Genomic DNA, 27,405 nt, shown 5'->3' on the forward strand with positions numbered 1-27,405 from the left:
ATGTGCTCAGGATCCTGAATTTGTCTGGGTTTCCAGTCATGCGTACAAAGCTTATGCATGCACACTAGACTCCCTATCACAAGATACAGGGAATGCGCAAGGGCCTTTCCATTAAGGTCACTTTCACTTGATGCGTAATTTATTATCTGCCAAAACTTTGCTGGGATGTCATACGACACAGAATTTCCAGACCAACCACAGCCAATTTGCTGGATAGTTTTTAAATATTTAAAAGTTAGTAATTAGGGATAAATGCAGATAAAATAACTGCTTATTACACTTTAACACATTTCTTTCCTGCTTTTCTTTTATGGCGAAGGGTTTATATGAGACTAAATAAAAGAAGTACTTGGCTAGGGCTGAAGTAGTCCTCTGTGCAAACACTGGGCCATTGCTGACACATGGGGTGACTTCACGTTTACTGTGTTTGCAGGGTGGTTTGCAGTTGCCTTCCCTGGCCATTTACACTCCACCCCCAATTTGACCAAACCCGGAAGAAATCCTCCTAGAGTCATGATTCACCTGTTCGAAGCTTTGCATGGTTGCTTCACCAAGCTTACTCCTGAGTAACGCGCGCCTCAGATCCAACCTTTTTTCTAAACTAAAACCTCAGTATTCAGGTTAAATTGCTGTGTTGGCACTTTGTGATAAATAAATGGGTTTTGGGTTGCAATTTGGGCACTCGGTCTCGAAAAGATTCACCATCATTGAACTAGATTAACCCTCCAAAATGACCAGCACTTCAAATCTGAAAAAGTAGTCCTTGCTATCTTTCTACAGGTAATAGTATAGGTAAATAATATTTCACCACCTAAAGATGAGGCAATTGTTACTATTAGAATTTCATGAAAGCCCTGTATAAACATAAGATATGATTAAACTCAAAGCGATAGCTGTAGTAAAAAAGTGACGGTGGTTATAAGAGACAAGAATACAGGTAATTTTCTGAAGGACTGGAAATCCTTTGCAGACTACTTATTGAAAACACATACAATCAGAGAAACGACAGGATTCGAGACAAATGAAAACAGCGTATTGGATTAAGACAACTGATAAGGACTAAAAGTGAAAAAATTTAGATATTAATTATAAGCACGCTGGGATCCTTTAGCTGAAAGTGTAGGTGTTTGTGTAGGGTTTTTTTTTCCATTTAGTATTATTATTATAGGGGTGAGGGGGGACTAGATCGGGAACTTTTCTTCATCCGTCTATGTATGTGCTATTTAGATGTGGTAAAATAATAAGAATTCTCATTAAAAACAATCACAAGGAACAATACAGGGAATTTTAAAAATTGAGATTCTGGAAGAAAAGTGGGGTTGCAGATAATACAGACGCTCTCTGAATAGGCAATTATTCCACAATTAAATTAAAAACAAAGTATACAGCTTAAAATCTCCCAGAACTGAATATTTTCAGATTAACCCAATACCCACACCTAACCCAATAACTGCTTGCATGGTGCTCATGAGAAATCACATAAGGGGTTGATAGTAATGCCAAAAACCCAAGCACCATTTTGTTCTTACATGTACCTGGACACATGAAGCTGCCATAAACTGAATGAGACCACTGGTCCGTCAAGAACAGTATTGCCTGCTCAGGCTGGCAGCTGCTCTCCAGGGTCTCTGCCTGCGGTCTTTCACGTCACTCACTACCTGTGGATGCTGAAGGTTGAACCGGGGATCTTTGGCGTCCTGAGCAGACAGACGCTCCACCCCCCCCACCCCCCCCACCCCCCGTCCACAGCAAATACTTGAAAACATTGAAAACCGTGGGGAAAAAGGAACTTTCAGTTGAAGCTACACTTGAAAGCAGTTTTTATGCAGGCCTAGAATATAAACGCAGGTACCAGAACTGACACGAAGCACAGAATTTGGATGACCACGTAGGAAGTTACCTTATCAAAATGAAGAAGGGAAGGGTAATATCCTGACATGTAAGAAGGAAAACGTGGCAAACAGGATAGGAAACAAAATCTGGAAAGAAAAGTCAAGCAGAGGAGAATCTAGGAAGAATTCTGAACAGAAAAAAAATATTGCAAAGCAAGTGAAATACATTTGTTGAGATGTAAAAACTCAGCACGTTATCAGAATTATATAATCAAAGTTAACTGTAATTCCATTGAGCTACTGAACCTTAAGCGGGCTGAAAGATTGACACTGCCCTTTGAAAGAAACAGAAAACACGACCATGGGGGGAGGGGGGGGGGCTCTTTTCAGAGTTGGGGAATGCTATCTGATGCACACGGTCCTTTTGAACCAGTGATCCGTAGGTCTGTTTCCTGGCACCTATGGATTTCTTGAGTCTTTTGGATACACTCCAAAGAGATCCCAGGGGAAAGAGGACAGTTCAGGTTACTCCTTACCAGCTGACTAGAAAGGTACTGAGGTCTCCAGAGCAGACACATTACAACCACGACACTTCCAACTTATCAACAGACACAGACTTTCTGATGTCTCAGATTGGCAGCTTCTCCACAGCTGCACCCTCCCCCCTTTCTGGAAACTGCAATCAGCTTCTTCCTCAAAGAAAGGAGCTGATCCCACATCTCGTGGTGGCCATTTTGCGACAGACTCCACCTGCCAGGGCAGACGTTCTGTGATGGCACCCTCTATGTTTCCTTAAAATTCCCTAAATGCCCACAGATTCAACCAGGCTGGAGACCTCTACTGTACACAACCAAGCCCACTAATGAAACAAAACAAATCACATTTGTGATTACGTTGAACCAAAAGAGCTCGCATTTATTTCCACCCCTAGCAGGAGGCCTGGTCTTCAGGGAGGGTTGGCAGTTTTCTGCTCCTCATGGTAGGAGTCAAGGGCCAACCAAAGTCTTCACCAGGCAGACAGAACATCCTGAAACATCGGTGGGTGTCACTCGGGGGAATATTGCTCACAGGAGCCACAGATGCCTCTCCAAGCTTCCGCTACGCTGGCTTCCAGAGCTACTTCTACAGCACAGCTTTGTTCATCCATATGAACTGACCTACATACGAAGATCTTCCTCTGGGAGATCCTATCATCTGAGGGATGGACAGTAATAACAAAGAGACAAGACTTTTGGCAGCGGCACGAAGATCATGCAAAGCTCCCGGGGGCATTTAGGTGCTTGTCAAGATCAGCCCATTTCTGAAGGGCTTTTAAAAATGTTTTTAATGTTTTATGATGCTTTGTTTTGGGTTGTGATTCTTACAATTTTTGGTCAAAGGTCTCCCCAAAGTAAGAAGCATGTGATTAATAAATATGAACCATCCAAATTGATTACAATTGAAGAGGAAGTTGGGAGGGAAGAGTGGAAATAAAGATTTAAAAATGATAGAATGAAATAAGAGCCCTTTGGGGATTGGGCGGTATAGAAATCCCATAAATAAATGAATGAATGAATGAATGAATGAATGAATGAATGAATGAATGAATGAATGCCATGAAGCAGAGAACAAATGGAACTTATTTAACAACACAGTTAGCAAAGTTGCAACATATAATGGGAAACAAAGAGAAACTTTACACAGGACAGCTGGAGGAAATAATCTATAGCTAAATTAACAAACTGCTGACCACACAACTACTGAAACTTACTCACTATTCAACTCAAATGGGAAAGAGAGTCATTACAGGATGCTCTTACCCAAACCTGGACTGGTTGGAAAGAAAAAGAGAGAACTCACAAAGATACAGAATAACTAGAAATGCTTGATACTCCTAAATTGGAGTAAAGAAGGGCCCTTTCCGCACAAACCTTTTAAAACATTTCCTCAGTTCTGGACTGTTTTTTACTCCAGATGTTTTATTTCCAGCCTCGAAACATTTTAAATGAATGTCCTTTTAAAATTATGCTTAGGTTGAAACTTTTTCAAAACGCCTGTGGTCTCTTTATGACGTTTCCCAAGCCTTTCTGCTGTCCCCAAACTCCTTCCAAAGAAGGAGACTTCACCACTCTCTGAGGCAGTGAATTCTACTGTCGAACAGCCCTGACGGTCAGGAAGTTCCTCCTAATATTTAGGTGGAATCTCTTTTCCTGCACCTTGAATCCATTACTCTGTGTTCTAGTCTCTGAGGCAAGAGAAAACAAGCTTGCTCCCTCACCAACATGCCATCCCTCCAAATATTTAAGCATGTCTGTCTGTCTGTCTGTCTGTCTATTTATTTATTCAATAAACTGCTCTACCCATGAAGGGCTCAGAGCGGTATTCATGCCAAACAGGAAAACAATAAATTGCAACTAAAAAGAAAAAACAAATCGAATAACCCCAATAAAATAAATAAAATTCAATAAAATCAGTAGCAACAATGACCCACCCATAGTTAGGTGGATGGCGTCCGGTCCTAACCCAGGGAGGGGACCGGCAGATTTTCAAACAAGCAGATGGTACATAGGCAACAGGGAGGGCCCCTATCATGTCCCCCCTGAACCTTTGCTTCTCCAGACTAAACATCTCCAGCTCCCTAAGCCTCTCCTGTAGGGCATGGACTCCAGACCTTTGACCATTTTTGTTGCCCTCTGGACCCGCTCCAGCTTGTCAATATCCTTCTTGAATTGCGGTGCCCAGAACTGCACACAATATTCCAGGTGAGGTCTAACCAGTGCAGAATAGAGAGGTACAATTACATCCCTCGGTCTTGACACTATACTTCTATTGATGCAGCCCAAAATCTAGTTCAAAAAACAAGGGAGAAATCATGTAACGGCAGTCATGGATCATTTCAAAGGTGTGAGTAGGGATATACAACGTGTTGAAGGGGGGATGGGACTGAAAACATTTTAGGTGATTTGTGCAGAAAGGGCCAAGGTACGCAGGCTTCTACTTTACAAGCAAGCTGCCAAACGATGTCGGGTGAGACAATCAGTGATACTTTACTCTTTCCCACAAACATCAGTCTTCAGGATCTAAGCAAGTGAGAAAACAAGGACACTTATATGTTAAGTCTGGACGCCAGGCAAGATTTACTATGATAAACATTTTAACAACTGCTTCTCAAATACAATGTCAGTTCCAAAAAAACCCCATTGTCCCTGTGGTTAGCAACAGCATGCACACATGAATTCAGGAAAGTAGTGTTAATGCTATGCCAGGAAATACCCATCAAATCCCTGGAAAACTTCACAGTATGATTGACCTGCCTGCTAACAAATGCTTTAAAGAAAAGGTAGATTCCCTGATTTTCTATGCCAAATCCTATAACTGGGGACGACAAATCAAAGCACAACAAACAGACCAAAGGCCTATAAGTTTGAAGTAGGCGTTTATTGAAGACCAGATTCTTGAACAGTCTATCACTGCTACACTAACAAGCATCTACACTAGCTAATCATACATCATCAGGATACGACAGCTTCCCTAACAGGGCAAAGAGCAGCTCTTGGGCCATTTTAGGGTTGGGCACGCCCCTGAGCAGTGCAAACTTTAGCCTGGTTTCCTTGCAGTCCTGATTTAAATTGGGATTATGCACATCTGAGAATTAGGTACCAAGCATGGGACCCCCAGAGAACATCTGTCAACAAGGTTTGGACAGAGATGAGGAATTTATAGCATATGATTAGGTGCTAAGAGGTAAGAATATCCATAGAAAGGAAGTGATTCTTGAAAGAGAAATTCTGTAGAACTTCAAAGCTATCACTGTAGTCTTATAGAACAGTTGGCTTTTATTGAACATCAGTACTATTATCTGAAGGTGTATTAAAAGGGTGTCAAGATACAAAACTGGGAAGAAGGCCCTTTACCTGTATGGTGCAAATTGATATTTTGCACCATACTGTAAATCTGCAGAGGGAAAAACTCCAGACATTTCTGTAGTTATACTTTGTATTTAAAGCTTACCCATTTCTTTTGAGCTCTTTATTGCAACTGAATCTACCTCTACGGATTTTGGTCTCAGTGGCAACTGCTCTGAGTCGGACTTTGGTTTTGCTGCAGGCTCAATCTCTGATTTTGGTCTTAAGGAAACTAGTTCTCCGTTTGCTCTGTGTTGGAGAGAGAAAAGAAATGCATTGATGCACTAAACAGTTAATGCTCTGCGTTCTCAGCGTTCTCAGAGCCACCCGGGGGTGGGGTGGGGGAAGACATTAAAAGAACAAGTATCATAATTAGTACAAGTACCATAATTCTCGACACCCACTAAAATTTAATCTGACAAACCACCCTATTGAGCAATTAACTACAGAAATATTTGGATTGATCTTCAGCCTTTCCAGATTCCCTTTGAAGGACATTCCATAATCTCCAAATACTCTTTTAAAATTCTGTAAAAAGATCAAGCTTCCTCTTGTAGCAAACCCCTTGGGGCAAACCCCTCTGTGCACTCTGCTCATCAAACGATATGTTCATGTGGAATTTCCTTTGGCAAAGAGGGAGCTAGTAGCTGGAGGGTTGGGGGCCGGATTCAACTGATAGGCCAGTTTGTTCCCCAGCATCCAAATCTTTAACTGGAGATGCCAGCGGTTCAACGCAGAACTGCCTGCATGCAAGAATGAAGGTAGCTCTTTAAGCTTAGCTAAAGCCCCCCTTCCCTACATAAGCAGCCTCATTAGTTTACTACCTACTTTTCTTGGGCACTCACAAATGTATGTGCAACAGACTTAGGAGGTATACAAACGTAGTAATGTTGTGGCGCACACTGCTGCAGGCCACTGTTTTGACACATAAGAAAGAAAGATACACTCACTTGGATACCAACGGCTGCATGACTGGCTTATCTGGCCGTTTTGGGTGTAACATCCCGGCTCTTAATATGTTATTCAGCTTGTTTGGAGGGGCAGGTTTCTTGGGGGGTACTTGAGGAGCTGCCGGTTTTGGTGCTTTCTGATCCAAGGCTGCTTTTTCATCTGGACAATAGAAGCATCACAACATTTAGATGACCCCAAACACTAGAGGGGCAATTTTCATCTGCAGGTTCTCTTCCGCAGCCCCAGACTGTTCTGGCTGACATCAATTTGCAGAGGCCCAGCTAGAAATAATTCCTAACAATACTAACTCCCTGGGAATCGGCCTAGAAAGTGAAATGGAGAAAAAGGCTTCAAGAAATAAGGAGTTTCCTTCAACTCTTAGGAAATTCTTCCAACAGAAACTAAAATGTGTATCTGCAGGGACATTTAAAAACATAAGCATAATGATAATACACCGCTGAAAGTTACAGGCAACCCTGCTTCCCCAACTGCATTTGAACACGGTAAAAGTTTTTAAAGCCAAGAGAACCAGAAGTCACTGGACCGCTTCACAACCAGCGTGGGATCAAATCTTTCTGCAAACAGAACAAGGTTAAAGAAGCTCCAGAAGACCAAAAAAAGTTTGAAAAAAGCCAAAAAAGCTGGTATGGACTTTGGCTTGTTCAAAAATTTCTGGGTCTTTTAATGTTGAATGTGAAAAATGCTGGAAAATTGATGCAAACCCCTAATCTCTCTCTCTCTCTCTCAATCATTCATTCAATTTATACTCGGCCCTCCCCCATAGGGCTCACCCCATACTAATGTGTGGAGCTACAAATGGAAGAGCTTTCAAATGCTTCTCAGTGGCCTGGTCACAGCATGGGCTCCGGAGAAAGTTGACTGCTGGGCTCGCCAGTGATGCAAGATATAGCTTGGCAGACTCTTGCCCATTCTTGATATTATCAGAACTCCTAAAGCGGCAATCACAGCTACTACAACAAGGTGACATCAAGTCATAACCAACTTGTGGTGATCCCAGGACCATGAAATTTTCAAGGACTAACTGGGCTGGCCTCGGTTAGCCCCCAAACTCTGGCAAGAACACGTCAGCTGGGGCTATTCACGCTCCTGTTCTTGATATATGATCACACAAAGATTCTCCACTTTCATGCCTTACAGCAAAGATCCATAGAACAATACAGGGATGTAGGTATAGAATTTTTATGGGGTGGGTTTGGGGGGCAGAGCTCAGGGGTGGGGCCCCGCCTCCCCAAGCCCCGCCTCCAGCCTGCAAGCCAGCCGGAGCCCAGGAAAGAAAGTCTCGCCTCTCGCAAGATTGCTTCAGAGAGGTGAGACTTTCTTTCCTGGGCTCCAGGAATTCTGAAGGACCATCCCTTCCCGAGGGCCCCCTGCCAATTACCTGTGGGCCGTTCCTCCATCCCAGATTAATAATAACTGTCTTTCAATTACAGTGGCAACATGAAGTGGCCCAAACTCTACGGAATGGGCTCCCTCAGTAAGCCATCCAAGGAAATATTTCACAGGTACATATACTCCACTTGCTTTACTGCCACTAGATTCTCTGAAGATGCCAGCCACAGCTGCAGGCGAAGTGTCAGGGAGAAAATGCTACTGGAACACAACTCAGAAATCCCACAGCATCCTAAATATTTAGAAGTTTGTAAGTATATTTTTTCTGCAAGTGTGTATGGAGATTGAGTTGCAGGTATTTTGTAACAGTCTGTACAGATACAGATAATCTTTAACGGCATAAGTTACAAAGATTTAAAATAAAATACAAAAATTAAAAGATAAAGTGCAAAGCAAAATTATGATTACTTGTTTATGACCATGCATAAAAACCTGGCCGTTTGCTCTAGAGCATCCCTGGATTCGTTGTTTAACAAATAAACTGTCTTCTCTGAAGATGCCAGCCACAGATGCAGGCGAAACGCCAGGAGAGAAGGCTGCTAGAACACGGCCAGACAGCCCGGAAACCACACAGCACCCAAACTGTCTTCTGCTGGTCTGTCCAGCACTCTCAGCCCATTCAAGAAGGTTGAGAGGAACTATGTTCTGGCCCCGTTATGAAGTGGGCAATAATACAGAACATGATGTACAGTACAGTTTTCAGCGTGCAAAGATCTGTATTCCAAAAAATGGTATGATGTTCTGATTACACAAATTGTTCTGATTGAACAAATTGTTAACCAATTTGGGCTACAGACAAAGATGGTGGGTAAACATGTTAATAAAAAAGCATGTAAGAAATGCAGTTTGGGATTTCTATTATTTACCTTACTTCTAACTTTCATAACATCCTACTTATAATTCATTATTATAATTCAATATTATTTCTTTCTTTAAAGCACAATGTAGTGAATCTCATTCATACCCCATAAGAAATAAAAGGGATCTAACCTTTTTCTTCATTCTTAGGAGGAAATCTCTTCTCCACACATGGAAGCTCTGGCTTTGGGCCTGAATACAAGTGCAATAATTATCTTACAAATACCACTGATTCTTTTCTTGAAGAAAGCGCACATCATTATTACAGCTATTACTGAATATATCCGCATGTGCGCACACACCCACACACACACAGAAAGAAAGATAGATGTAGCTCCATCATATCCATTAGAAATGGATTTGCAATCCAGTAGCAAGTCAAACTTTATATTACGGAATGATTAGTTAAAGCACCATATGGTGGTTATTTGCTCCAGGCTCAAGCTATGAACTCATGCATGGAAATCCAACATATTGCATGAGTTGGTATTTCAGTCCCCAATTTTTACTTATTGCTTAATTGTGTTTTAATGGAACTGTAAACTCCCAAGTGACAATTTAAACAAAAAAGCAGACCGCGAACACCTTCAAGAAAACAAAAGGGAACTTCTGTGTTGCCAAAGCTCAAGAAATGTAAACTGGAGCATTTCCCACAACTTTTCCTCAAGTCAATCTTTTCTCCTTTTCTGTCTTGTATTTTTCGTACCTGGGCTTTTCACAGGAGGCGGCGGTTTCTTCGGCTTCTGCAAAAAGGGAGACATTCCAGTAAGTCACTCAAACGTTCAGTCCATTTACAGCATAATGCAGAATGTTCTACTGCGTGAGACAACAAACAAAACTCGCTCCCCCACCCTTGCCCACCCGATGCCCCCTCAGTCACCTGTGTGAGGTCTGTTTTTGCCAGCATGAACTGCACCACATGTGGGCTTGAGTGCCCAGATGCATCGAAGGAAAAAGAACATCAAAGACACACAACTGTTGATGTGGCACGCAAGGAAGGAGTGGGGAGTAGGAAGAACCAGCCAATCGCATTCCTCTCATTTAGAGGAGGGCTGTAGCTCAGAGAGGAAGAGAGCGCATCTGCTGGACATGCAGAGAGTCCTGGGTTCAGTCTCTGATTTCTCCACTTAAAGGACCTGGCAGGAGATGCTAGGTGTGGCGTCTCCCCTAGCCGGCCGGCGCCCTCAGGCGAGTGTGCCGTCCCACCTTCCCTGACCTGGGGGTTAACTTCCCCAGCCGATGTTCTTTCCACTTGGCCCAGAGGGCCAAGAAACAGTCTCGCCCACAGGGCGCCTAGGTACGGGTGCGCCCTGATACTCTCTCTGCACCCTGTCCTCCCCCTCGCTCTGTTGCCTCACAGAGCGGGGGTCCTTCGGCCACCCAGGCTCTCTTCCCCTCCCCCTTCTCTGTTATACCCTCACAGGGGTAGGGCTCACTATTGACAGGTAGGGAGTCGAGGGTCCCCCAGCCTGTTTCACAGCACAGCTGGGCTGCAACCCCATGGGTCGTTTCCTCTTTCCCTGCCTCTTCATCCACGCACTCTTTCCCTTCTTCTTCTTTCCAACTCTCACTTCCACCCCCCTCTCCCAGCCAACGCCCTCCTCTTGCACTCTCCCCCAACCCCTTATATCCTTTTCCACCCCTCATTCCCCTTCCACGCCCCAGCTGTTGTCCTGCCCACTCCCCTGTATTCCTTTCAGCTGGGGCTGGGTGAGCCTGGCCGGGCTCATGGCCCTGCCCCCTCCCAGCCTCCGTGTTGTGTGGATGGGCCTGCGTCATCTCCTTGTGAGGCAAGCCGTTGGCTGCGATCCGCGGATCGGAGGGGCGACAGGACGGTGGATCGACCGACCAACGGAGTTGCGGGGCGGTGGATCGACGGGGCAGTGAGACGGCGGATTGACAAGACCGTGCGGCGAGCCGCCCGACCCAACGCCGCCTTCCCCCGGGAATCGGGTGCTGCTGTGGTCGACTCCGGCTCGCAGCGAGTCCGGGCGCTGCGCTGGGGCTCGCACCCGGACACTAGGAAAGGCCCCTGCCCGAACCCCCAAAGTGTTGCTAAGTAGGGAATGCTGGCTCTGATGGGCCCAGGCCTAAAGCATCACCACGTATTCATTCCTCCCATCACTCACCACAAAGCACTCGTTTCACAGTCTTAAAGCACAGCAGGGCAGGATCACAGACCATTTCTTTTCACTGCCTGAGAATGGGGGATGGGATATTCTTTTCAAGTTACTTTCAAATAATTGGGCTCCACACCACAGGCACTCTGGAGTATCTCAAGTAAGTGGTGGAGAAGAACACTGTCTTCCCTGGAGAACGTCTGTCCAAACTCAGCCACTGCCGTACTTTGTGGCTATACACTATGTTCACAGGCCAAGCAAGTCCCTTTCTGCCCCTGTAATTTGGCAACACAGGGCTGATCCAAAGCAATGTGAAGATAAAGCTGGAGCCCAGCACCGATCTTTGACTGATAGAGATGTTCTCTGGAGTCGCTACCTATCTATCCCTCTCCAGGATCGGGTCTGTCCACACTGTAAAAACCAAGTGGAGACTCTTGCTCACATTATACTTGACTGTCTGAGATATGTGGGTATTAGGAATTTCTCTCCTGGGCGGGTCTTAGACACATTTGAAAGAGACTCTGACAACTCTGTTGTGGAGCTTTTGTTAAATAACACAGAGGCCATGCTCTTGGAAAAAGTAGCAAAATTTCTTTTACTAGTGACAGAATTTTCTAAGTAACGTCCAATGCTAGATACAGTTTATCTGTCTGTGTTTTGAATGTACTTTTGATTTGTACTTCAGAAATGTCTGTAATGCTCTGGAGCCTATTTTAATATGCCTAATAAAGGTTGTTGTATTGTATTGTAAATAAAACCACAGTTAAAACATCAATAAAAACCTAAATCAGTATAAAAACACGACCACAATAGTAACAACAGTATAAGAACAAGGAGCAGACCTGGGTTTCTCTTATTGTACCTTCCTACCCATTACACTGAGAGGCAGCAACTTCCAGAGCCACACAGGTTTTAAAACTCTAGACTCCCTAGCAAGGTCCTCTGCCACACTGGTTCTGTACACAGCAATAACTAGTCCTAAAAAAGAAACCAGAAATTCAGAAATAAACGTCTAAAATCCAGCAGTCTGAATCATTACATGTTGGATTTAAGGTTTATTAAAGCTGAACCACAAGAACCGTTCGTAAGAGCTGGGATTGTGTTGCCTTCATCTGGCTGCAAAGGCCACTAAGTGCCTCGCTTCTGTATGTATGTATGTATGTATGTATGTATGCACGCACGCACGCACGCACGCACGCACGCACGCATGCATGCATTTTTCATTCTTATATACCGCCCCTCCCCCAAAGGGCTCTGGGTGGTGAACAACAAGATGAATCTGCCTCAGGGGCAAACTTTACATAGTTCCTTTGGGCAACAGCAAGCAAGAACTTACAGGAAACTCTTTATCCGATTCATAGATCTGCACAGCAAAGTTGTCTGGGAAAACACCTTCTCTGCCATTAAGTTCCCCTTTCCACCATCCCGGCTCTCCAGTATCCTGGAACGAACAGTAGTTAGATTGCTTCAAGTGTTGCTGAATTTGAAGAAGAAGAGTTGGATTTATATTCCCACTTTCTGTCCTGCAAGGAGACTCAAAGGGGTTTACAATCTCCTTTCCCTTCCCCCCTCGCAGCAAACACCCTGTGAGGTAGGTGGGGCTGAGAGAGCTCCGAAGAACTGTGGCTACCTGAAGGTCACCCGGTTGGCATGTGTGGGAGTGCACAGGCTAATCTGAATTCCCCAAATAAGCCTCCACAGCTCTAGCAGCACAGCGGGGAATCAAACCCAGTTCCTCCAAATTAGAGTACACCTGCTCTTAACCACTACGCTATTTCATTTCAGAGAACTGGCACAGAATGTATAAAACAAATATGTCCTTAGCCAACACAGCAATTCCTTTGGAAACATTAACACTTCATTCTTCTGGGGGACTGATGCGATGAATCAGAGAGTTAAAAAAAAACCCTGGACATCTGCATATTTAGATACCCGTGCAGACTACTCAATTTGCCAGTGAAGGTCGGCCTTGGATGGCCCAGGCTAGCCCAGTCTTGACAGATCTCAGAAGCTAAGAAGGGTCTGCCCCAGTTAGTACTTGGATGGGAGATCACCAAGGACATTCCAGGGTTGCTAAGGAGAGGTAGGCAAAACCACTTCCGAATGTCTCTTGCCTTGAAAACCCCAATGGGGGGCCACAGCTGTGACTTGATGGCATTCCCCAACCCCACCACATTTGCCTATGGAACAACCAAAATGCTCCTGAATGCTAACCCTAAAATGGACACTGTCATGACATGCTTCACTTGATCTCTCTTACCTTACTTATTATTTGGATAACATCACCTTCCTTAAAACTAAGCTCATCCTCGTTGGCGCCGTCGTAGGCAAACAAGGTTTTGCAATAGTCCTGAACTGAAAGGAAGCAATGCAAAAATTAAGCTAGTTCCAACTATTCCCGACACCTTGAACAGCAGCACTTAAAAGTCAATGTTGTGTTATTCACAGAAGAGCTAACATACGAGACTGGGCTTCATTTGCATGGACCTAATTACACATACTAGTTTGAAAAAATAATTATTGAAAAAAATAAACAAGTCGTGCACAACATCTGAGCTGCTGCTGCCACTGTTCGTTCTGCATTGCGAGCCAACGCTCTGCTTGGGAAATTCTTCAAGGTTTGGGGGTGGGGCCCTGGGGGCTGATGCAGGCAGAGAGAGAAGGGGTATGTTCCCTGCCTAGACGGCAGGAGAAAAGTCGTAGGTGGGAAAGGGGAGTCTGCTGTAGCCAAGATGGAACATCAGCTGACAGGAAGCTAGTACATCATTCAAGAGTTTCACAGAAAACCTGGGGGAAAGAGAGAGAGAGCGAGACCGAGACCAGGTGGTCAAGCTGATAAGGGAAGTGAAAGGTTAGCAGCAGTCCCAGGATTACATTATCTGTATGATGTGAATTCAATAATACAAACTGTTCAGAAAGGCAAAATATAATTTTTAACTACCATACACAAACTTCTGTCACCTGTAAACTTTCCCCATCCACCACTGCTGAACTGTTAGAGCAGCTGTGATGCCACAGAATGTTTACAAACATTCTAGATGCCGAGAGAAAAGGTCTCAAGCGATGCAGAATGTAAGGGGAAATGTAAAGTAGCTTTGACTGGAAAAAAATCCCTACCTGGGCCCTAGGTAGAGGAGAACCTGTGTGATGCTCGGAGGAAGGAAAAACAGAGGCCAGAGCGCTTGGCAGACAGAGGTGGCGAGGCCAGGAGAGGGACGAGAAAGGAAGGGAACGGTGGGTTTGGGTCCCAGGCAGAAGCAAGGCTGGAAGAAGGGGGAACAAACGCAGCAGGATGAGCTGGGGCAGCATGACGGGTAGAAGAACAAGTCGTGACCGAGGAGGGGTCCGGGTCAAATTGCACCTCTGCTACAACTGCAACAGTCAGGCTTTTGCACTCTCTTCCACAGAGGGATGTTGGTAAGAAGGCTGACCTGTCCCCTAAAAGAGATGCTGAAAGAATCTCACACTTTTATTGCCTGCTATGCTCATGTCAACCCAGTGAGGTCAGGGTGGGAGTCCCCAATGGGCCCAGGGCAACCCATGTGCGTTTCCAGACTGAAATGGAGATCTGGAGCCAAGCCTTCCCAGCCCTGACGTTCTAGTCCCTCCAGGGGTCCCCAACCTTTTTCACCCTGTGGGCACATTTGGAATTTTGAGAAGGGGTGCGGAAATGGCTGCCAAAATGGCTGCCACAGAAGGTGGGGTCGAACCCAAAATGGTTGCTATGGGAGGCGGAGCTGAATCAATCCCTCCCCTCTCTCCTGGGGAGAAGAAAAGCCTGATAGGGAAATGGAAAAACATATTGCTTTAGGAAAGTCTAGGTGCTCACCAGTCCTCCAGGGGATAACCCTTTCATTTAATCAAGGCAGCCAATAAGAAGGCCTGCCTTCTAATGGCCCCACCCATTTCCTAAAAAGCTTCACAGGTACCAAGCAGGGCACAGCTATCCATAGCCAGTGGGCTGTAGTGGTTAAAAGCAGGTGAATTCGAATCTGGAGAACCAGGTTTGATTCTCCACTCCTCCACCTGAGTGGCAGAGGCTTATCTGATGAACCAGATGTGTCTCCGCACTCCTACATTCCTGCTGGGTGACCTTGGGCTAGTCACAGTTCTCTCTGACCTCTCTCAGCCCCACCTATCTCACCAGGTGACTGTTGTGGGGAGAGGAAGGGAAAGGAGTATGTACGCCACCTTGAGTCTCCTGACAGGAGAAGACAGGAGAAAAAAGGTGGGGTATAAATCCAAACTCCTCCTCTTCCTCTTCTTCTTGTTCGTCGTCTTCGTCTGCCCCAGCTCTTGTTTGCCCCAGCTCTCCTTCTGCCAATTCCAGTGTCCCACCCGACCCCTCTCCTTTCATGCTGGGGAATCTGTTCTAACCCCTGCACTATAGTGGCTTGTAGAATTACTGAAAATTACTGAAATAATGAGAGTCATTCTGAACACTGAGAACATGACACAAATGCTGAATCCTGTGGTTATCAGCAGGATTACAAGCATAGGCTGGAGGGAAGGACAGGTCGAGAGGTACAGGACTAAGGAAGTGTAGGCCGCTGAAGGGTCCCAAGATTAGAAAAGGTGAGGCTGGAAGAGAACCTCCCCCAGGGCCTGAGACAGAAAGGGTGTGTCCTGTGGGTACATAGATGGCACACGGCTGGTGACTGTCTTGCCCCATAAGTCCCTAGTAGGCCTCTGCAATCTGCAGGGGCAAACTTGCTGGTAGTTCCCTGCCCCACAATGATGCAACTGGCCTCTACCAGGGCCAGGGCTTTTACGGCCCTGGCCCCTGCCTGGTGGAACACTCTTCCATCTACTGTTAGGGCCCTGCGGGACCTTGGGGAGTTCCGCAGGGCCTGTAAAACTGAATTGTTCCACCGGGCCATGGGTTGCCCGCCCCTTCCTGATGCTCCGTACCGCATTTATACCATCTCCAGCATTGCCTTTGTATTATGTTTTACCATCCTGGCACTGCTGGTCTCCTGTAAGGTTGTGGTGAGTGTGTGCGTTCTGACCTTGAGAGGTTCCCGCCTGAGTTTTCTGGCTCCCTGCCTGGGAAGGGGAATTTTGCTGTTTTAGATTATCTCTTGCTTGCTTGCTGGTCTGTGTGAAACTCTGCCTTGTTTACACTGTCTTGGCGGGAACCTGCTTTGACACACTGTAAAAGCTTGTGACTGAGATCTGGGGCTCCAGATCTCGCATCGCCTGTATCTGACTAAGAATGCCAGCTCAATAAAGAACTCAGAACGGTTACTTTGGCCTGGACTTTACTGGTTCATTACATCTCCTCCCAGCCTTAGGACTGGACGCCATCGATTTAATTAATTTTAATTAATTTATTAATTAATTAACTATTGTGGTTTAATGATGTTGCTGCTGTGATTTTAAGGGATTTTAAAGCTTAAATTTGTATTTTATATTTTGTATTTGATATTCACTGTTGTATTGTATTTGGATTGTTGGTGTACACCGCCCAGAGCCCCTTGGGGATTGGGCAGTCTATTAAATATAATAAATACTAATACTAATACTAATAATAAAGGGCCACAGAGCTTCTTTCCTCATTGCTCGAACAGGAATAAGCCAACCCACAAGACCAACATCTCTGGAAATCCCTGAGAAAACTGATGAGGCAAATGCTAACAGCTGGCTAACCATTCCAGGTGAGGTCTAAAGCCAAGCCATGTCAGACCTTTTACCTGAACGGTTTTATCCAGAAGTGACAAAGTTAAAATAACAACAACAACTAATAATAATAACAACAATAAAAATACCTTTTTGTTTGGCTTCCGTATCTGCTTTTGCTACCTCTGTTTCTGATTTGGTTACACCGGGAACCTGGGTGAGCTTCGGTCCAGGGGGATGGTTAGGCAATGGCTGCATAAATTGGGGAGATAAAAGTGAAAGTGAGAATCAACCATTGAGTACTTTTGAGTTCCTTCTTGTTGTGCCTTCTGAGTCGCTCCTGCCCTCGCCAGCTAACTTCTACTTATTTTTCAAAATGAAACCATTGCCCAGCTTTCGAAGAGCCACAATCAGTGTTCTGATTTCAGGAAGGCCAAGTTCTGTTTCTATTCTGTACAATGCAAATACCTTCTCTTGCTTCTTCTCTTCTGAGTCATTGCTGGGCAATCTGGTCTTGAGCTTCACCGAACCTTCCTTGAAAATGTCTCCAAAGCCAACTCCTCGGATTTTCTTTGGCTGTGCTATTTGTGTAGTTCCAGACTCGTTCCCGTTTCCTGGCGAAGTGACAGGTGAGATGGGGCCAGCCTCTGGAAAGTTATGAAAGGGAAAAAATAAACACCGCTTGTGGAAGTATGCTCCAAGCTTTTGCTAACTATAGGCTGAGTCGCGGCCTGCTTTGGGCTCATGTTCTTCTTCCCTTCGCACACACCACTTCCCTCCCACTCTTCCTGATTTGTGGCCACCCGAGTTTGCTGATTTCCAAACTGGGCAAACTATGGATAAAGAAAACCACAGCTGAAAAAACACTTAAAATCATGATTTATATGTCTGGTTTGAAGAAGGGCTGCAGAAGGCCACAACCATGATGGCACAGCTATTGGCCCTGCAAACCAAGCAACAAGTAGCAGGAGCTGTAGCACAGGAAGTAAGGAAGGGAGCCCACAAGCCCACATCATGTTCACAGGACAACCCGTGGCACATTCTTACAGACAAGGAAGTTTCTGCGTGGAAGAACTCTACTGACAGCACTAGCAGTCCATCAGCAGTCAGAGAAGCAACAGGGCCAGTTGTTTGCTTCCCTGCCCCAACAGGCATGTCGGAATTGGCTCCTGGTCTTCTGCCACCCTTTGGAGAGGATACAAGTCCTCTTTCCGGGTGCAAACGGGACACAATCCTGTCTTCACTTTCACAAACCCATTAGCAAAATACTGACACATTCAAAAGATATGATTTCAAAGTTACAAAACTACACAGGTGTCCATTTTTGTAAACAGCCCCGTAGAATGAAAGTTCTCCTCTCGCTCTGATTCTCAGAATTTCACCTTGCTCCACAATTGGAAGAGCCCCATATTATTTTATTTTGGTTATCAAAATTGCATTCCCCTAACTTTTGGGCAAGGGAGGAAAGGGGGCATGGGGGATACAGCCTCACCTTGTCACAGCTTGGAAGCTAAGCAGTGGGCCCTAATGGATGGAAGACAAAGATGAAAAAGAAGAAAGGATTTATACCCCATTTTTCTCTCCTTTAGGGAGACTCAAGGTGGTTTACAAGCTCCTTCCCCTTCCTCTTCCCACCACAGACACCTCGTGATGCAGGTGGGGCTGAGAGAGTTCTGAGAGAACTATGACTAGCCCAAGGTCACCCAGCAGGAATGCAGGAGTGCGGAAACACAACTGGTTCACCAGATAAGCCTCCACCACTCAGGTGGAGGAATTGGGAATCAAACCTGGTTCTCCAGATTAGAATTATCTGCAAAGGAAGAAGAGGGAAACTTTGGATTTATATCCCTCCCCTTCCTCTCCTGTAATGAGACTCTTTACAGAGCTGCTTTACACTGAATCAGTCATCTCGTCTACTCTGACTGGCAGCTGCTCTCCAGGATCTCCGGCAGAAAAAGGTCTGCCACATCACTTGACTGCCTGGTCCTTTTAACTGGAGATGCCAGGCACTGAGCCCGGGACCTTTGGCATGCAAGACAGAGGCTCTTCCACTGAGGTATCCTGCCCCCCCCCCCCCCCGCCCCAGACTTGACAGCATGGAAGAAGAAGAAGAAGAAGAAGAAGAAGAAGAAGAAGAAGAAGAAGAAGAAGAAGAAGAAGAAGAAGAAGAAGAAGAAGAAGAAGAAGAAGAAGAAGAAGAAGAAGAAGAAGAAGAAGAAGAAGAAGAAGAAGAAGAAGAAGAAGAAGAAGAAGAAGAAGAAGAAGAAGAAGAAGAAGAAGAAGAAGAAGAAGAAAGGAGGACCACCACCACCACCAGATTTACACCCCACTTTTCTCAACTATAGGGAGTCTCAAAACTCTTTTCCCTTCCTGTCCCCACAACAGACACCTTGTGATGCAGGTGGGGCTGAGAGAGCTCTAAACAAACTGTGACTAGTCCAAGGTCATCCCCGGAGGCTTCATGTGGAGCAGTCGGGGAATCAAACCAGGTTCACAAGATTAGAGTCATGTGGAGGAGCCGGGAATCAAACTTTTGGAAGTGTCAGAGAAATCATGGCAAGTGAATGAGGTCAGGAACAATCAAAGGATGACAAATTATTTCTGAATCCTTCAAATATTTACACCACTGCCCATCTCTTAGGCGTGAACCCTCACCAACCCACACATTCGTTTGCGGCCAAGCACCATCATACGTCACCATCATATATCATCACGTGCGAATACTTAAAGAAGTCCCCTCCCCTCCCCTCTTCTGCCCACGACATGATGGCTGATAAGCGCAGCACACAATACCGGCGTCATCTGAGCAGGCTTCTTGGGAGTCTCCGTCATCTGATACTTCCAGCTCCTTCACGAAGTTTGAAGGAAACATTCCTGCTTTTCCGCTCAGCGTTCCGCTCCACCAACCTTCTTCCACCTACAGAGATGAGAAGATTTTGCATTACCAACGCTGCAGTTTAAAGCAAAGCCCATGTGGATTTTGCAATAAGCCACCCAGAAACACAGCACGCTACAGGAGGAATTCAGAGGAACGCTAAACATCACGCCTGTAAGACAAGTTTCCACTTTCAATTGTAAGTCCTTTACAATTGAGAGCCAGTGTGGTGTCGTGGTTAAGAGCAGGTGCACTCTAATCTGGAGAGAAAGGTTGGATTCCCTGCTCTGCCACTTGAGCCATGGAGGCTTATCTGGTGAACCAGGTAAGCTTGTGCACTCCAACACATGCCAGCTGGGTGACCTTGGGCCAGTCACAGTTCTTTGGAGCTCTCTTAGCCTGACCTACCTCACAGGGTGCTTGTTGTGGGGGGGGGGGAGGGAAAGGAGACTGTCAGTCGCTTTTGAGTCTCCTTACAGGAGAGAAAGGGGGGGATATAAATCCAAACTCTTCTTCTTGTTCTCTTCTTATTAGAAATGCACGCCACATCTGATTAAGTTACAGAGCAAAGTGCGGTTGCGCTTAACAGCTAAATATTCCCATAAAGAAGACTTTAACAAACATACAAGAACCGAATAACCTAACAGTAGCCACGGGGATTGAGAAAAGGAGCAGGGAGAATCTGTGCGTGATACGGGCACATCTGCTTGAGGCAAAAACATGCCCGAGCTGAGTCTGCAAAGAACACATGAACAGATGGCGCGGATTTATCCTGAATCAGAGCACCAACAGAAAAAGGGTCAAAAACTTAACCTCAATCCCAGAGGAAAGGACCAAAAGGGTAAGATGAAATTGGGTCTGTTAAATTGCTATGTGGCAAGCATACAAATGTGTTTATGCAAATTAAAATCAAAATATCATACTAAAAGGTCCTAAATAGGCTCCCAAACACACATCAATGAAAATCACAACCAGCTAACACATAAAGTCTATGCAATCCTTTTGGACCCAGATGCGTTTCGGCCCATTAACCTTCCCCAGTGGTCAAAAACAATGCGACGAAATATTACAATCTGACAAAATGTTACAAAATTGGCAAAAAGTGCCTTATAAATGACTGAGATAAGGATTGAAAAGTTGAGCCCCATTTAAACCTGGGTCTTCAATACGGAACCATTGTTGGGGTGTTGTAAGGTTTCCAGGCTGCATGACCGTGTTCCAGTAGTATTCTCTCCTGACGTTTTGCCTGCATCTGTGGCTGGCATCTTCAAATCCTCTTCAGATCCTCAGAAGATGCGAGCCACAGATGCAGGCGAAATGTCAGGAGAGAATACTACTGGAACACGGTCATGCAGCCTGGAAACCCCACAACACCCCAGTGATTCCGGCAGTGAAAGCCTTTGACAATATCTGGAACCATTGTTCGTTTGAAAGTAATGGTCATTACTCTTGACTTGAAACTTGACATGACCAAGGTACCACAGAGCACCATTCTATCAGATTTTAAGCCTGATTGAAAATATTGACCCCACTATTTCATACCTTTTGGAATGGCTCCTCCCCACTCCAGATATCCTCTATTGATAGAGTGCCATGGTCTGACCATTATGCCCTGAAGGTTCGGGTGGACGTGCTGCAACACCCGTCTAGGCAACGGGTGGATCTATGCCCGCCCGCAGAGACTTATGGATCCTGTTGGATTCCTGAATACTCTGCGGGATCCTGAACCTGCCGGCACCCTCGATGAGCAGGTAGCGGACTGGAATGCCCGTCTTTCCGATGCCATCGAGGTTGTTGCTCCCCGACGTCCTCTACGCCCCCAGTCTCAGCTGGCCCCGTGGTATACCGAGGAGCTAAGCTGTATGAAACGGGAGCTTAGACGGCTTGAGCGAGTGTGGAGGAAGTTTCGTGACGAGGCTGCGCGAGAATCTTATAGGACGTTTCTGAAGGCCTATGAGATGGCGACGAAGGAGGCGAAGAAGGTATTCTTCTCCTCCTCTCTCGCATCTGCTAGCTCTCGCCCAGCACAATTATTTCATACCTCATTATCTGAGGGCTCTAAAAATGACCAATTGACTATTGGCTGTGAGGCATTTATGAGCTATTTCGAAGATAAAGTCGCGTCGCTCCGCCAGGACCTTCCTGCCACCTTAGTGACAGTTAGTGAACTGGAGGCTCCCTTGCCGTCTTCCAGTCGGTATTTGACCCAGTTTTCCCTGCTCTCCGATGCCGCTGTCGACAGGGCCCTGGCTGCTGTTAGACCTACTACCTGTCCTCTGGATCCGTGCCCCTCCTGGCTTATTAAAGCGTGCCAGGCGGAGCTACGACACCACCTGTTGAATATCATCAATAGCTCCCTTGAGCAAGGAGTTTTTCCAGGTGGGTTGAAGGAGGCAGTGGTCCGTCCACTCTTAAAAAGACCTGGTTAGATCCTGGTGATCCGGCCAATTACCGTCCCGTTTCGAATCTTTCGTTTCTGGGGAAGGTAATTGAGAGAGTGGTGTTGGAGCAGCTTCAGGGTTTTCTGGAGGACACATCGGCCTTCGATCTTTTCCAGTCCGGCTTCCGTGCTGGGCATGGGATGGAGACTGTTCTCGTTGCCATCACAGACATGCTCCATATGCAGCTTGACCGAGGTGGATTGGCGCTGCTGGTGTTATTAGATCCCACCGCAGCGTTTGATGTGGTTGACCACGATCTTTTGACCCACCGCCTGGCCGCTTCCGGGGTGCGGGGCACTGTCCTTCAATGGATTGCCTCGTTTCTCCGGGACCGGAGTCAGCAAGTGTGGTGCGGGGAACAAGCCTCCCGGAGGTCCCCGCTTTATTGCGGTGAGCCTCAGGGGGCGCTGTAGTCCCCGCTGTTATTTAACATCTTAGCTGGTACGGAGCTTTGGGCTAGTGTGCCATCAATATGCTGATGATACTCAGCTCATTCTGTTGATGGAGGGGGGAGCAGCCGCTGCCCCTGCAGCTCTACAGCATTGTTTGGAGGCGGTCGCTGGTTGGTTGAAGCAGAGCAGGTTAAAACTAAACCCAACGAAGACGGAGATCCTTTGGCTGGGCCGGGTGGGGGGGCGGGGGACTTTCAGCCGCCGGTGTGGGAGGGGGTCTCATTGGCACCGATCCCTTCCGTCCGCAGCCTGGAGGTCCACCTGGATTCGTCTCTTTCAATGGAGACCCAGGTGGCCCACGTAACCCGGGTTGCGTTTTTCCATCTTCGACAGGTCCAGCGGCTGGCCCCCTTCCTCGCCCAGGCGGATCTGGCCACAGTGATCCATGCAACGGTCACCTCCAGATTAGACTATTGAAACTCGCTCTACGCGGGCCTTCCCTTGCGTCTGATCTGGAAATTGAAACTGGTCCAGCATGCGGCGGCTCGCTTGCTTACAGGAGGTGCCATCAGAGATCACATCTCACCTGTGCTGCACCGCCTGCACTGGCTTCCGGTTGAGTTCCGAATAGTTTTCAAGGTACTGGTGTTAACCTTTAAGGCCTTACGCGGTCTGGGACCCTCGTACCTGCGGGACCGTCTGGCCCCATATGTCCCATCTCGGCCTCTGCGTTTGGCAGAGGCCAATTTACTGGTGGTTCCCGGCCCCTCCATGATGCGGCTGGCTTCTACCCGGGCCAGGGCTTTTACGGCCCTGGCCCCTGCCTGGTGGAATGCTCTCCCTCCAGCTGTCCGGGCTCTGTGAGACCTCAATGAGTTCCGCAGGGCCTGTAAGACCGAGCTATTCCGCCGGGCCTTTGGGGAGGCCAGCAGCTGATGCCCCCTCTCCCCCACTTCTTTCCCCTCTTTTAACAGTGGGGGCTTTGATTCCCCTCTTAGAGGAGTTTTTAGCTTAGACGCCATCTGTTGTTTGAAATGTCATATTAAGATTTGAACGCTGTGTTTTAAAATACGCCAGTACTAAATGTATGGTGGTTGTTTATTTATTTACTTGTTGTCGTTTGTTTGTTGTAAACCACCCTGAGCCCTCCGGGGGAGGGCGGTATATAAGTTCAATAATAAAATAAAATAAAAATAAATAAGACCAGCACGGGGGGACCTGCTTGAACTAAATGGGATGTGTGTAAGGGTTTTAAGAGGAGGCTAAAGCCAACGCAAGCAGACGCTTCACCACCGAACTGCGGCCCCTTCCCAGAGAGTGAGATAACGGCAACGTGCTCTGCGTTGTTCCTTCGACTTCTGCCAAATTCCACCCAAACCTGCCAGAAAAGGCATTTCAGTTCCGAAACAAGACAGGAATTCCTTAGAAACAAAAAGGCAAGTAAAATTCAAAATTAAATATGGGAAGATGCACGAGTCGGGAGAAGAGCATTTCAGCCCCTCCGGTGGCCACCTTTTAATTGAAACGACCAACCAAATGAAAGACAAAAATGGAGAAGTTGTATTTGTCTGGAAGTATCAGGCAATCCCAGAAGCTGATTTCTTGTGTTAACAGTTTATTCCTTTTATTAACTTACAAAACTTATTTTATTATTTAGTTAATTGATTCTATATTGTATTTTGTAACCTGTATAGGGTTGCTTACATGTGCCAGTTGACCATAATAAATGAATGAAAAGAAGTTAGACTGGACAACTGCTTATCACCTGCGGGAGGGAGGGGCAATCGAAAGGAGGAGGCGGCGGTGGTGGGCGATGTGGAAGATCTCCTCCACTTGAGCGTCTGCCAGTCGGAGTAGACGATACTGCCTCGATGGCCAGAAAAAGTGTGTTCCTAGCGTTTGGCCACATAACCGACAGGTACACTTGACTGTTTCCCAGCATGCTTTTTTGGTTTTTTGCCTTCTTCTGGTCATTCGGAATGGGAAAGGGGAAGGTAGTTATGAATTTCCTGTGTTTGCAGTGGGTGAGACTAGATGGCCCTTGAGGTCCCTTCCAACTTTATGTTTCTATGTTTCTCAGTCAATTCCACTAATTAGTTAAAACAGACTACAGATTACAGAAGCCCCAATAAACGGGTCAGCCACAGAGGCTGCAGCCGCTTCTCCGGTCCTTTAATACAACTTCCTCATTGTTCTGCAACATCCGGACAACGGCTCGTGTTCAAACTGCATCGCCCAGTTCTGCCTCTGTCTGAAGAGCACTATGGGCTGCTTCAACGGTCGATATTCTCTTTCACAATATTCCATTCAGATAATCTTACAAAGTTTATATGGACAAGAAACAGCAGCCACGAGAGGCAGTTTGCCTCCTTTGAAGATATCCCACGTTCCCAAGGAAAGCGGCGCAAACGCGGACAGCAAACGCGGCAAAGGGATAAGAGTCATTATATCCTTTAGACCTGCAGCTCTTTGCAAAATTAGGCCACCAGAGTTTGAAATCAGCAGGTTTGGTTGACAGCCGTTGGCAGCTCCAAGGGCTCGCCTCCAAACTGAGGAAGTCCAGAGATGTGTTCTGCAGCCGACACTGTCACCCCTGCCAGACAAAAGCGCCTTTCCCTTTCCTGGTCTTGTGGGTGACAGAAGCAGGGAAGCCTTCCAGTCTGCCAGCAATGTCCCAGGGACTCAGGGGAAGAGTCTTCTGGAGCCCTGCAATACGTCCGATCCCAGGTGCTGCATGCCTCTCCTTGGGCACTTTGGGGGAAACAACCGCACCCCCCCACCCCACAGTCGCTGGTACTGTGCTGGCACTGACTGCCACGACAGCATTCAAAGTGTAGTGAAGGAGCCCTCACAAAGGGGCCAATGGAGAGAGCTTCTTGCTACCATCCCTGAAGCCAGGAAGCCCCAAGGGAACAGGGACACCGGAAATGGCAGAAGGAGAGTTGGGGCAGATGATGGAGGAGGAGGAAGAGGAAGAAGAATAGGAGGAGGAGTTTGGATTTATACCCCACTTTTATCTCCTGTCAGGACATTCAAGGTGGCTTACAAGCTCCTTTCCCTTCCTCTCCCCACAACAGACACCTTGTGGTGCAGGTGGGGCTGAGAGAGTTCAGAGAGAGCTGTGACTAGCCCAAAGTCACTCAGCAGGAATGTAGGAGTGTGGAGACACATCTGGTTCACCAGATAAGCCTCTGCCACTCAGGTGGAGAAGTGGGGAATCAAACCCGGTTCTCCAGATAAGCCTCTGCCACTCAGGTGGAGGAGTGTGGAAACACATCTGGTTCACCAGATAAACCTCTGCCACTCAGGTGGAGTGGGGAATAAAACCCAGTTCTCCAGATTAGAATCCACCTGCTTTTAACCACTAAACCATGCTGGCTCTCACCATGGAGACACAAACATACTCAAAGAAAACACGACAAAACCCAAATTGTGCAAGTGAACTTGAAAGTCAGTTTGGTGTAATGGTTGGAGACTCTGACTAGGAATCAGAAGACCCAGGTTTGCTGTGGAAGCTCACTGGGGGCCCTGGGTCAGGAACTGGCACAGCGTAATCTCCCTCACAGGGTTGTTGTCAGGAGGAAATGGAGGAGAGGAGAACAACATAAGCTGATTTGGGTCCCTGTGGGGAAAAAGGCAGGGTATAAACACCGAAACAAATATACGATACTACAGTTTTCCATTTAGGTAAGAAACCCTAAAAAGAAGAAGGGTTATTTTTATACCCCATTTTTCAGGAGTCTGAAAGCGGTTTACAAACACCTTCCCCAACGTGTGAGGCATGTGGGGCTGAGAGAGTTCAGAGAGAACTGTGATTAGCACAAGGCTGCATGTGGGGGAGTAGGGAACAAAACTGGTTAACCAGGTGGGGGGGAGGACCCAGCCCTAAGAAAAGGGTCAGTTGTGACCACTTAATGTTGTAATTCTGCAGCTACCAAACGTATATTCTAAACATGTAGTTTCACGGCTTTTTTCTAGTGCCAAACCAGAGACATGTACTGCTCGTTCAATTTAAGTTATTTGAGTGGTCAGAAAACTGTATTTTATCCCCTGCATTTTTTCTGATTTTTTACATTTTTTTGACATGCACATCTATAAAATGGCTTACCTCTTCATTAATGTCTATAACATCTCCTAGTTTCAGCTCCAACTCGTCCTCGTTTTGAGGAGTGTATTCAAACATAACTTTACACTGCCGCTTTTTTGATTCTGTTAAAAAGTGAGAAGTGTGTCAGCGCAAAGGAACCAAAACAAAAGCAGCAGATGGTAATACTGTGAAAACTATATTTTTGTGAAATCCTGTTATGGCAGATTCTGCAGTGAGATCTTGGTCCTCCCCCATCATATTGCTCTTTGGATCAAGATCTAAGCTACAAGAGACTGAAAAAAAGGAGCCAGAAAGGGGACTATATCTGCCATGTTTTTATTTTCTGCATATATACCTAGGACGGGGAACTACCCGCAGGAGAACAACACCCTAGGAACATGGGGATACCCATGTCCCTGGGTGTACGCCTTTTGGTCACGTGGGGGGGGCACCAGGCACCCCCCCCCCATGTGAGCAAACAGTGTGTGCCCCAGCCTCACACCACCAAGCCCCACCCCCGGCCTCCATGCAGGCCAGCTTTTGAAAGCCTGGAGGGTGGGGCTCGGAGGAGCAGGTCCATGCCCCCAAGCATGGGGGCGGGGCTCAGGGATGAGGGGGACACCTGGAGAAGGAGTTGTCTCTGGGCGCCATTTCTCCCCGATACACCTCTGACTACCCCCCTGCAAGGTATGCAAAAAAATACAAAAACTTTTCCAAAAATGGGGTGGGGGTGAATTTCTCCTCAGAGGAAGTGTCTGTACTGAAGCAGACACGGATCCTCCGCTGGCCTCGCAGCATCAAGGTCTTGGGGTGGAAGCTGAAGAGAGGCAGGAGGTGCCTTGTGCTGCCTTCTATGGGCAGGCCCTCCTGGTCCTGCTCCTCCTGCTCACGCCAGCCCTCCTGAGAGCAGCCCAGCAGACGAGGGACCTGTGAACT

General features: G+C 46.6%; 1 protein-coding gene across 1 annotated transcript in view; it reads right to left on the minus strand.

Moving 5' to 3' along the window:
- LOC125435682 (CD2 associated protein) overlaps window positions 1-27,405 on the minus strand; it is a 133,454-nt gene that overhangs the window by 21,396 nt on the left and 84,653 nt on the right. Inside the window, exons 4-13 of the mRNA XM_048501980.1 lie at window positions 26,491-26,591; window positions 19,468-19,591; window positions 17,143-17,321; window positions 16,824-16,926; window positions 13,316-13,410; window positions 12,392-12,496; window positions 9,642-9,678; window positions 9,068-9,127; window positions 6,667-6,826; window positions 5,823-5,965 (exon numbers count right to left, since the gene is read on the minus strand). Coding sequence (XP_048357937.1) covers window positions 5,823-5,965; window positions 6,667-6,826; window positions 9,068-9,127; window positions 9,642-9,678; window positions 12,392-12,496; window positions 13,316-13,410; window positions 16,824-16,926; window positions 17,143-17,321; window positions 19,468-19,591; window positions 26,491-26,591 — 1,107 coding nt within the window. The remainder of the gene's footprint in view (window positions 1-5,822; window positions 5,966-6,666; window positions 6,827-9,067; window positions 9,128-9,641; window positions 9,679-12,391; window positions 12,497-13,315; window positions 13,411-16,823; window positions 16,927-17,142; window positions 17,322-19,467; window positions 19,592-26,490; window positions 26,592-27,405) is intronic.

This window comes from Sphaerodactylus townsendi, linkage group LG01, assembly GCF_021028975.2.
Source record: "Sphaerodactylus townsendi isolate TG3544 linkage group LG01, MPM_Stown_v2.3, whole genome shotgun sequence".
In the NCBI taxonomy this organism is placed as follows: Eukaryota; Metazoa; Chordata; class Lepidosauria; order Squamata; family Sphaerodactylidae; genus Sphaerodactylus; species Sphaerodactylus townsendi.